The sequence below is a fragment of the Biomphalaria glabrata genome, chromosome 5 (assembly GCF_947242115.1).
Source record: "Biomphalaria glabrata chromosome 5, xgBioGlab47.1, whole genome shotgun sequence".
Lineage (NCBI taxonomy): Eukaryota > Metazoa > Mollusca > Gastropoda > Planorbidae > Biomphalaria > Biomphalaria glabrata.
The window spans coordinates 22,123,489-22,135,724 of record NC_074715.1 but is presented as its reverse complement, the minus strand read 5'-3'; the positions used below and the strand labels follow the sequence as shown (position 1 = coordinate 22,135,724).

Below are 12,236 nucleotides of genomic sequence, written 5' to 3'. Positions count from 1 at the left end.
CTCAAAACCTGTTAGCTTCTTGTGACATGTTAGCCTTAATAACGCACCTCATCTAGAAGGAAAGTTCAACTCCATACTGCCACTTTGTGGCAACATCCCCCATTTGGGTATTGGGGTCTTGGAAATTACTAAGGATAAAATAACCCCACTTCCTTTCAACTTGCATTTTGTTCAGGCAAATAATAGTGGACACTGAGGTGCTTCTTGAGCAAGATCGGAATAGCACTATCTCAGACTTGTCTTACCACTGCTATAACATAGTATGTAAAACCATGATGATCAATTTTCAAAATGGTTAATGTTATAAGGGGCCTGGATTCAGGATGTGACAATTCCTCAGGGCATAGTCCACTTTTAACTTCCTCACTGCAGCTCTATGGATGATGAACCATAGGTTAACCCACCTTGTCCCATGGATGTTCCAGTCACAGCTAGACTCAGAAATTTTTTTTACTTCAGCACAGGAGCAGCATACATGACCAAAATCTTACTTCAATGCAAAGATTTTTTATAAAAAGGCCAAGGAAACTCTCCCCCCCCCCCCATAAATTCCAGGAAAACAATAAGAAAAATGTATATGAGCTCAGATATGGCCTAACAAAAGGTCTGAGCTACTTTCAAGACTGCCTGTGAAAAATGCACATGATTAATCAAAACAAAACACCAAACAGTATAAATATCAATATTTTAATTCCCTTTTTTTCCAAAAAAAAAAAAAAAAATAATAATAATCTGAATATATCATGCAATTATTTGTTCCATATATTTTAAACTTAATGAACTGGTTTTCCTGAAAGGCATTGTCAAATATCAATTTTTGTTTTCTTTGATTGTTTAATTAAAAACATTCATTTATGGATCCTGATATTTACACTATGCATAAGTCTCCTCCTTAAAAACAAGGTAATTCCTAATATTTAATGAAGAATAATTATACACAAAAATATAATAATAATAAATAAAAAAGTAGAGGAAGTTTTGTAGGATCTAATTGATAGCCTAAGAAAAAAAGAGTGTGAAAATGTATGACATAAAACAGTTCTATAACAACACCATTAACATGAACAGAATAAGTCACAAGTATTACAATCAAACAGTAAAGTAACCAGAGGCAGAGGCAACAAGTAATCAGCTAATTTCTGGGATTGCAATATAATTTCCATAAATATTTTTAGATAATCCATAGGATTTCAGTTATTGTTTATTTATTTTAGCTTCTAGCATTAGAAAAATGTAAAGTGTTGACTTAAGCCAGTTAGTACTAATTTATAAATAACTCAAACTTAGTTAGTTCTCAGTTGATAGTCTCCATTTTGTGTAATATATCGAACCCAAGGGAGAGCTTGATAGCCACTCTTTTCAATGATCTTTAGATAACGTACCTGAAATGAAACATCATCAACAATTGGATTAACATCACTTCCTTTACAAAACTTTGAGAAAGTAAAGAAGTAAAATGTAATTATAAAAGTAATAATTCAAAAGTAAAAATATTTTTTTAAACCCTTTCCCAGCTTCAAGTGCTTAATAACTCTAGATCTAGTCACCATAATAACAGATGCCTTCACAGCAGAAAGTGTTGTAAAGTGAACATCACAAGACCAATGCCAGACTTTCAAATCTTTGCAAAATTTTAAGGTAAAAAAACTAAGTCAAATTAGATGGCCTCAGTGAACTGCTGTTTGCTACCAACTATTACATACAAACTAAGATGTAAAAAAAAAAAAAAATAATAATAATAAAAAAAAGCTTAAATCTTAGGCCTCTTTTATCAATAGTAAAAATATCCAAGTTCTGCAACATCAGGAAGAAGGAGCCTTCACAACTATAAGTTTTAAAACATAGCTTTCATTACAAGTCTTTTAACTTTTTATTTACCAAAAAGGCCTTTAAATCATTCAACCCAAGAAATAACACTTTTCAGTTCTTTATACTGATAATTGATATAAAAACTGCTTTTAGATTTTTTTTAAATTGTCTTTTAGGACTTATTTCTAAGAGATGTTTTAGATATAAAATAGAAATATTTTAACTTTTTTCTTATTCCAGTCAGAAATACTTTTAAAAAGAAACTTATATTTAACAGACCTGCCTACTGTTACGCAAAATGCGTATTCGTTACGCAAAATCTCCCAAAAATGACCATCAGTACGCAAATACGCATTTAACCCGTCGCGTTACGCATTTCGTATCCTTTCCCCCCCCTCTCTTGACTAGCTTACGAGCGGTCACGGAGGTCGCGCTAAGCTGTCCTGTTGGGGGGGGGGGCGCAGAAAAGGTGGGGGAACACATTGTGTCCAGATCTATATGTTGATTGGTTCTTTAAAGCAATTAGATTTAGTCTATAAATGAAGAACGCGAGAGTGAGGGAGTGGCGGGTTGGTACCGTCAGTTAGCTGATACACCAACATGACTTTTTTTTTTTTTTGTAGGTTCATTAGTAGAAATTAATTATGTTGAATCCCTGATTCCCGTATTCATTTGTATAGAAAAAATATTGAAGTTCTATCGATTCAAAACACATTGAGTAACATTGTAGATATCTAGTCTAGATCTAGATCTGGATTCTAGAATCTAGATAACTTGTTTTACAGGAATAGATCTAGCTAGACTCAGCTAGAGACTAGAGTCTAGCTAGACATTACGTTATGTCATGATTCTCTACATTACTCTACAATATAGATTTAGATCCAATTTAGTTGTAGTATGATTTAGATTGACTAGATCTAGATCAATAACATCTACTAACATCTAGTCTAGAATGTCTAGATCTAGACTAGATTCTTAGTCTTAGTATAGAATAATAGATCAAGGATGAAGGTAGGCCTACGAAAGTTTGGAGTAGACCTACGTTTGTAGCGGATCCACAGCATCGGTAACACTCTTGAGCCCAGATCTAGAGTAGATTATATTCATTGTTTAGACATAGATCCAGATAGATATCATCTCTATTGTCGTATTGATCTAGATTTAGATTGTAGATCTAATCATGACATCTAATATATATATATATATATATATATATATATATATATATATGACAAAATAGTGGATCGCGTAAGTGTTACGCATTCTGTTGCCAAAATACGCATTTTGACCATCATCAGCGTTACGCGTTTGGACTTTTTTTGGTAGGCAGGTCTGATTTAAGAAGTAATCATAATAATATTTTGAAGCGATATGGGCATTGTCATAGAGATTGGAGTTTTGTTCTGGTGAGAGTTTCAAGGTGAAATGATTTGATGTCTATGGTTTCTTCTGCCTAGAGAAAATGGATGCACAACAGCAGCATCAGTTTCCTCTTGGGGATTATTCCAGGGCACTGGTTTAAGCGATCATTGGTGTCTCATAACTCACAGTATTTTTTTAAATCTTGCTAGTGTGATCCTGGGGATGTGGTGGCAGAGTGTTTAAGTGCTTGGCTTCCTAACCTGGGGTCCTGGGTTCAAATGTCAGTGAAGAATGGCATTTCGAATTTCATGATTTTTAAGGATCCCCTTGAGTTTACCAAACTGTAATGGATAACTGACTTTAGTTGGGGAAAGTAAAGACAGTTGTCGGTGTGCTGGCCACAGGACACCCTGCTCATTAACTGTTTGCCCAAGAAATGGATGATCTTAACATCATCTGCTCTAGAGACCTTATGGTCAGAAAGGGGAGCTTTTACAATATATTTGGCACAAACCATTAGCATCTATTGCATGGCATACTGTAGCTGATTGTGTCCAAATGCTTAAGGGGCCCCACTCCTGATTTTCCTCATGGTTAACTCCTTTCCTAAAGTCTTAGTACCATAAGGCAACATAAGTTTTAAATTAGATTATCCTTTCCAATGTGAATTGCTTCATGTGCCTAAAACTCCCAGGTTTTGAGGTGTCAGGCATCAATCTTCCCTCCTTCACTTATTAGGAGAAGCAGTTTTGCTGTACTTGAGCAGGCCAGCTGTAAGCCATTGAAATAGGTGAGCATTATAAAAATTACACAGAGTTTGTAAATCAGTAAATTTTGTAATCATATCACTGTTAACTTACTTGTATGCCAGAAACTGTAAAATAAGGAATCTCAAACTTGACGCTAACTGGGGGTTTCCCCTCTAACTCTTCATTCTGAACACTAGGTAAACCAAAATGTGCTCTCATTAAATACTCTTTGCCACCCTGTAAAGTACACAGTAGATTCCATTCTCAATGAATATGTACAGTGAGCTCTTTATATATAGACAGTTTAAATCCTTAGCACAAAATTATATAACTATAGTTGTCATGCTGTGATTCATAAACTTATAAAAACTGTCTTTGCTTATAACCTTGCAGTAACTAACCTAAGTCAAAAACTTTAATTACATATAATTATATAATTATGACAAGACTTGAGTCTTTTTATCATGCCCAGCTAAATGCAGCTTTCGTGTAACAAAAAGTATGAAACAATTGATAGTAGACTTACTGGGAATGATTTGATAGTCCAAATGATACAGTTGATTTCTGGAACATATTTACAGCTACCAACAGTTGTCTTAAACTTTGGAGAGTCAGCATCATTTGGAACAGGAATGATTATCTCGACATTGTTAGCAGTTGATCTTCTCTTAAATTGGCTCTTGGCCTAATGATACATAGATATATACTAATGTTTATTCAAGGTTTTAAGTAGTTGAAACCTGTCAATGGTTGGCTAGCTTTTATGACAACTGTAAATAAGTTGATTTTTTTTAAAGTATAGAAAATGTTTTCATAGCTAAACTTTTAGTTGTTCTAGTTTTGTTTTTAATCTGGTAAATTTATGAATGCCAACACAATTATATATCAGTATTTAACAAATAGTGTAGAAAGTCAGACTGAAATTGTTAACAATAAATAAAAGCTCAACTATTAATTGATTTCATACAACAATAATAATCTAATGATAATAGAAACAAAAATGTTATAAAAATATTTTAAGATACTTAAAGCACATATTTTAAAATGAAAAATTTGGTTTTAAACAAATTAAGTTTCACAAAATATTCTAACTTTGGAGGAAAAGATTCATAATTTACAGTCTCTCTTTTTTTCTGCAGTTTTTATTTTTGTAGTTCCTATTTGCAACAATGACTTTGTTAAACTCTTACCTTGATCATGTATTCCACTCTACTGTGTGCATGGCGTTCAATCACAGATTCTACCCAAATAAGAGGTTTTACCTAAAAGTAAAAAAAAAAAAAAATTCAATTATACAAACTAAAAACTATTAAATGTTATTCAAAAGTCATTTAAATAATTAATATTAAAACTTAAAGGAAAATAACATCTAACAACATGATACATTAATTAACATTAATAACATTAATACTTGAAAAATCTGCAAGCAAAGTTATGGAAGAATATATATAAAGATATTGTATACTTTGTTTAGATGCTTAGGAACATCTATAGTACAATAATCTGGGGGTCAAATTGGATAAAAAAAAATGTCCAAGAAATAATACGAATAGCAAAGACACAATTATAGATTTTTTCTTATAATAATGCACAAGATATAAACTAAAATGTTTAAAAAAGATGATGGTTTGTTGTTGTTTTTTGGCAAATTTCTATCACCAAATATGGCTATGACTTAAGTGTACTTCTATTCTACACTCTACTAACATGGGTATTTAATCTATAAGACATCAACTCAAACTCTCCATCAGGTGGAATAAAGGAAATGGTGCGATCATTTTCAAATCTTGACAATCGAACACACTGATGAAACTTCACATCTTCTAGCTCCACTGATTTACTCTTGCCTCCTGTAAGATAAATATTTTCATGTTCAACCATTTTTTTCTTAACTGTTAACAGATTAATTTAAATATTTTTTGAAGTACACAATTTAATCATAGAATCAAATAAATTTACAGAGTCAAAATTGAGAATTCTTTGATTGACTGCGATAATGAAATCTTGTTATGGAAGTACTGTATAATAATATTTTTATATTGCTTCAATCTATATTGCAGTGATTGTATTGCATAAAAGTTTTCCATAACAAAAATAGATAGTTTGAAAACAGCTGAATCATTTACAAAGAAAATATTGTCTTCTAATATTTACAGCCAAGCATAAGACATGGTTAAAAATTAGTACTTTTAAGTAACTACAAATGAACTTTACTCACTTCCTGTGCTTTCAAACAAAACTTTATCATTTAGACCTAATCTTAATTCTGGCATTCCAGATAAAAAGACTCGCATTTTTACTGAACCAACTATTTCACTGCGCAGCACATTTCCATTTGCACTAACCTGTAAAAAAAAAAAAAGGGATAGCTTATAGAATAGAGTGGTAAAAATAAAAAAATAAAACATAATAAGTTTCTTGTGTCAGAAAAGATTTTTGAATTTAATTACAAATATAGTTTTGTGTTGTTTTTTTTCTACACTAAATAAACTAGATTATCCCTTCAAAATAGATTTGCTGTGCTACAACTAGATGAGGCCGAACAAAGCGTTGATAAATCTTGGCAAAATTTCAAAGAAATTATTACTGAAACAAGCAATGAAGTACTAAGCCTTAACCCTAAGAAGAAAAAACAGTGGTGATGAGACATGGAAATTAATCGAAGAGAGGAAATGCACTTAACAGGCAGTTAACCTAGCAAAAACAAGAAACCACAAGCAACAATCAAAACAAGACTATCAAGCAGTTTCACAAAAAGTCACCAAAATGCTCAGACAGGACAAACGATCATTTTACAATAATCTGGCAGATCAGGCAGAAGAAGCAGCAGGTAAAGGAGATATAAAACAACTGTACAAAATCACCAAACTTCTCAGTACCAAAAAGGCTAATTGCAATGTTCCAGTCCAAGACAAATAAGGAAAACTACTTTCTTCAATAAATGAACAACTTGAAAGATGGAAAGAATATTTTCAAGAAGTGCTCAATAGACCTAAACCACGAAATCCACCAGATCTAATTGCAGGACCAACACTAGACAGAAACATGGAAGAAATAACAAAAGAAGAAATAAGGAATGCACTCAAACAAATGAAGACAGGTAAAGCTGCTGGAATTGACAACATACCACCTGAAGTCCTAAAAGAAGGAGGAAGTGAAATAGTTGACCGAATGCACAAACTATTCAACAAAATTTGGTTAACAGAAACACCTCCGGGTGAGTGGAAAAAGGGTTTGCTAATAAAAATACCAAAGAGTGGAGATCTATCACAATGTGAGAAATGGCGAGGCATCACTTTGTTGTCAGTACCAAGCAAGATTTTCAGCAGAATCCTACTAAACAGAATAAAGGGAGCATGCAATGAACACCTAAGGGAAGAAAAGGCCGGATTCAGAAAAGGGAGATCTTGTGCTGACCAAATAGCTACACTCAGAATAATTGTAGAACAATGTGTCGAATGGCAATCTCCTCTCTATGCAACTTTTGTCAACTTTGAAAAAGCTTTAGATAATGTCAACAGAGAATCTATCTGGACTGTAATGAGACATTATGGGATCCCCAATAAAATAATAACCATAATCAAGAACCTTTATGATGGTTTCACCTGCCAAGTAACCCACTGTGGCAAGCTGTCAGAGGAATTTCCAGTCACAACAGGAGTCAAACAGGAATGTCTTCTTTCACCACTCCTGTTTCTTCTAGTATTGGATTGGGTCACAAAAGAAGCATACTCTATACAACAACAAAAAATACAGACCTTCATCAACAGATGCCTGAGAAATATCCTAAAAATACACTGGTATGACAAAGTAGAAAACACCACGAGGAACTCAAAGGAGTGATGATGATGATGACATAGACTAGATGATAAAATCATTTAGAAAATTTACCAAAAGATTGACAGATTCAATAACATCCAGAAAAACTTCATTCTTGCGATACTTAACACCTTCTGTTCTCCAAGACACAGCATTGGTTACAGCTGGAGGAGGTCTAGGAGCTATTTCAAGTTTCTGGCCTTCTTGTGTTATATACCTGCAATTAAAGACAATTATTTAGTGACCACTCTTTTTTCTTTCACATAATAAAAAAATTATATTATGCACACAATTTTTTATTTATATTTCATCCATATTCTGCCATTCGTTAATTTAGTTGAACATTCATACAAAGAATAAGAAGTCTGGGTCACAGCTATTCTAATTGAATAACCCTTAAGTTATTTTACTTAAAGCCAGTTCATGCTATTCAGTCATTTGTTCTTATTTCTTCCCATAATTAAATCTAATGTAAACATGCAAGTACTGTACATTGCACCTGGTCATCAAATATTAATGCTTCATCTTATAATTTAAACTCTTTCAATTCATGCTTGATAAATAAGACAGTAGAGAATCTTTCTCTTAATTTGAAAACCTCTTTAAGCTAGATTACAATTTTAAGTCATCACAGACAATGTGTGAAGTTGCCTCCACTAGGCATAACTTTAATTCATTTTGACATCCATTTAAGTCAATATCTGGTTAAAAAAAATAAAAAGCACATTAAAAAACGTGCTAAAAAACAAGTTCACAAATGTCTGTTGTCCATTTCAACATAAACTATCAATGTCAAATTATTGATGCTTTTTTTTTTGTTTGTTTTTCTAAATGGCTGTAACGGAACAAGTATAAAAGAAAATTCTGATAGATTTCTTCTGCCATGTTCTTCAGTCATACAATTATTGCCTAATATTCACATTTCATCAAAGTCTACAATAGTATCTAAGGAGGCAATCTTTAAGCTTGAATTTGCTTCCCCAGATTGAAGTGCTCTTATAAAGGAACCAACAAATTCTATTGACATTTTTTTTTAATACACAAACAAACTGTAAAGGAGTATGGCAACCTTACTATGCAAACAAACTGTAAAGGAGTATGGCAACCTTACTATATGCAAACAAACTGTAAAGGAGTATGGCAACCTTACTATGCAAACAAACTGTAAAGGAGTATGGCAACCTTACTATATGCAAACAAACTGTAAAGGAGTATGGCAACCTTACTATGCAAACAAACTGTAAAGGAGTATGTCAACCTGACTATGCAAACAAACTGTAAAGGAGTATGTCAACCTTAATATGCAAACAAACTGTAAAGGAGTATGGAAACCTTATTATATGCAAACAAACTGTAAAGGTGTATATCAACCTTACTAAGCAAACAAACTGTAAAGGAGTATGTCAACCTTACTATATGCAAACAAACTGTAAAGGAGTATGTCAACCTTACTATGCAAACAAACTGTAAAGGAGTATGTAAACCTTACTATATGCAAACAAACTGTAAAGGAGTATGTCAACCTTACTCTTGTAATATCTTGCTGTCTGTGGTTTGTGGATACCCAAAGTCCATTACTTCATCAAGCAGTTCATATATAATGACAAAGTTATCACGAATACTTTCTTCTTCAAGTTCCTTGAAATACTCCACAAATATCTGAAAAGTTCAAAGAGTAGAATAGATTACAAGCATAAACATGCACAGCAAATACAAGATAGAAAAGTGTAGTAACAATCTGTGACTGATTCAAATGTAGAATCATAATCTAAGAAAACTTGGATGGCTGCCTGGTCGTGTGGTTTGCGCGCTGGACTGTCGTTCCGATTTATCGATGGTCCTGGGTTCAAACCCTGCCTGCTCCCATCCCCCCTCATCCTGCGGGAGGTTTGGACTAGGAAATAATTATCTTCAACTCTGAAGGAACATCCGAAACATGTAAAACATTTTACAAGAATTTAAAAGAAGCAAAAATATTTCTGTAGTCTTAACATGATTTTAAAAAATGCTTAAAATGCCATAATTGGGGTTTCAATTTTAAGTATAGGTGAAAATTAGGATTTTTTCATTCAGTATTGTAGACAATCCTTAAGCTCCCCAGTTGTAGCCCAGATAGTGAGCATTTGTTAGAGACAATAAAGAAACCCCTAAACCTTATCATGGAGCTCAAGTTAAAAGAGGAAACTAATTCATTGTTTGGTGTTACTTTACTTTTAGAAACTAACCTGTACAAGTTTATGAAGAAAAGTAAAAATAAGAGTAACATTGGCATTCTTCTTGGAGGTAGCCACAAGGTAGAGATTGTTGTACTTGATATACATGAATGCTACATCTCCATGCTGAATGATGGGAGTAAGGTTACTGTCTTCTTCCTTCTCCATGATCAAAGTCATAAACTTATCAATTACAGACATGTCGATATCACCACGATAATTACGACTTATCATCACCTGATACAAAAAAAAAATAAGAAGTTATTAAATATTTTAGTTAAGGATTGAACAAAAAATATGCTTGAAAGCTTTTGTTTTGTTTTTTAAAAGGAAACATAAATTACCTTCCCTTTGACATCCAAAATATACACTGCTGATGCTGACATTGTGATCAGCTGGTATAATTGGTACTACCTCTGGTGTATATGTACTACCTTAGTAAATAAAAAAATATAAATGTAATAGTCATGAAAAATACCAAGATAAGAGTTATTAATACAATTTTATACATGTACTCATTTTTTTCTGATATAATACATAAACAATAAATATCTTATTTTCAATATATTTACTCTTAGTGCATTCCTTTACTTTATTTGCTGTGCAGTTTTAAATTTGGTTAAAAAAAATTCAGTAGCTTAAATATGCCAAGGGAGTTTATTTTTCTCACTCTTTATTTCTAGCCAGTGTAGTTCTTTCCTTAAGTCTTTTGTTGTTTTTTTTTGTCAATGGCAAAGCCATTGTTGTGTGAGCCAATGATTAAATGCTCAGCAGTATTTGGTGTGTTAGCAGGTGATGTAACCACAAGGTGCAGAATGTCTGTCTGTATTATTAATTATTAGCTAAGTTAATATCATGTATTAGTAAATATTTCCATGTGAACACATTAATGATATTAATTTTAATTAATCTGTACATTATTACATTTATGTACACAAATCAACAATACTGGTGGTTTACTGTATTGTATAGATCTATGTGTGTCATCTAATTTATAAGCGCAAAATACCACGTACTGACTGATTTATGTGCGTGTATGTATATTCATAGATATAATAATCATATGATGGTAATACATTCTTATCTTATATAATACAGACGTTACTTCAAAAAAGAAGATGATTACGTCCTACGCGTCATGCATTTAGTCATGCATATTAACCAATGACTTAAATTCTGCCAAGTCACTGGTTTTCCTGGCTAGCTCAGGCAACCCATTCCATGCTCTAATAGCACTAGGGAAGAAGGAGTATTTGTACAAATTACATTATAATTATATAATATAATTTCTAGTGAATCTAATCTAGACCTAATTAAAAAAGTAATTACTAATTCTAATCTTGTCATAGTGTCACTTGACTTGAGTCTAGTAAAGGTAAAGTCTAGATCTAGATCTAGAGACAAGAGTGTAATGTAAAATTGTAAGTTTGTACTCTGTAGTCTGTAGCGCTACTTTTATGTCTTAGTCTTATGTCTATGACTATGTCATGATGATTGATGCTTACGCCACTTACGGTTGAAATGGCGTAAAATCGCTGTAACTTTATTCTACATGCTATCAAATTAGATCTAATAACTGAACCTAAACTTTAAATGTACTAATCTACTAATTAGATCTAGCTAGCTAGAGTGTAGATCTAGATCTCTAGAATAATTGATAAATAAATATATTTGGGATGTAATCGGCGGAAGTTGTTCTGTGAAATACTTCCGGTCCAATAAACGTTAATGCCGGGTAAGCTTGTTGGGAAAAAAATTCATACCTATTTAGATCTGTGAGATCTAGGTCTAACTCCAAAACTTATCTACTTAGATCTATTAGGTCTAACTCCAAAACTTTAGATCTAGCTTATGCCGATAAAACACATCGATCGCAATTTCTATAGAGGAAATAGCTTTCAACCTGAATAATGTTATTCTCCAGGTCAGAATGTAGGAAATCGCTTTGTGGCTAGCTGTAAATCGTGATGATGGACCTGCAGTGCCCATATGCATACGACTCAAATTTTGGGAACTATACTGAAACTAGACGTTATTAAACAGATCTCAGAGCATTTTTTTTTCTTATATTTTTATCAACTCACTCTGTCTGGTAAAAAGTTTGTAAACGTTTATACTACCGGGGTACCGTACCACACCCATTCTAGGATCAAGTTGAAACTTTCCACAATTAATCCTCGGTACCGGTATTGCCAAAACATGAGTCACTTTAAAAAAAAAAAATACCCGAATTAATTAAAGGTAATCCATCGACATTCCGGTATATAAATGTCTATGTGGGAAT

General features: G+C 32.7%; 1 protein-coding gene across 2 annotated transcripts; it reads right to left on the bottom strand.

The window, feature by feature from the left end:
- Positions 1-671: 671 nt before the first annotated feature.
- Positions 672-11,651, bottom strand: LOC106068950 (AP-1 complex subunit mu-1). Of its 2 annotated transcripts, none has more exons than XM_013228471.2 (11): positions 11,467-11,651; positions 10,297-10,386; positions 9,965-10,189; positions 9,268-9,398; positions 7,812-7,956; positions 6,139-6,265; positions 5,628-5,770; positions 5,111-5,182; positions 4,447-4,605; positions 4,032-4,157; positions 672-1,382 (listed from the first exon to the last, which is right to left on the bottom strand). In XM_013228471.2, the coding sequence occupies exons 2-11, from the start codon at positions 10,336-10,338 to the stop codon at positions 1,284-1,286; spliced, it is 1,269 nt and encodes a 422-aa protein (XP_013083925.1). In that variant the 5' UTR covers positions 10,339-10,386; positions 11,467-11,651; the 3' UTR covers positions 672-1,283. The 2 variants fall into 2 exon arrangements, with proteins under 2 accessions (XP_013083925.1, XP_013083927.1); XM_013228473.2 differs by lacking the exon at positions 11,467-11,651 and adding an exon at positions 11,282-11,300.
- Between the last annotated feature and the right edge of the window lie 585 nt (positions 11,652-12,236).

Bases quoted from the DNA above. Each gene is read 5' to 3' on its own strand.
- LOC106068950 (XM_013228471.2), bottom strand. From the start codon at position 10,338: ATGTCAGCATCAGCAGTGTATATTTTGGATGTCAAAGGGAAG. The intron at 5,771-6,138 runs GTGAGTAAAGTT...TTTATCTTACAG, and splicing joins TTTGTTTGAAAGCACAGGAA to GAGGCAAGAGTAAATCAGTG. The intron at 4,158-4,446 runs GTAAGTCTACTA...TGTACTTTACAG, and splicing joins GGACTATCAAATCATTCCCA to GGTGGCAAAGAGTATTTAAT.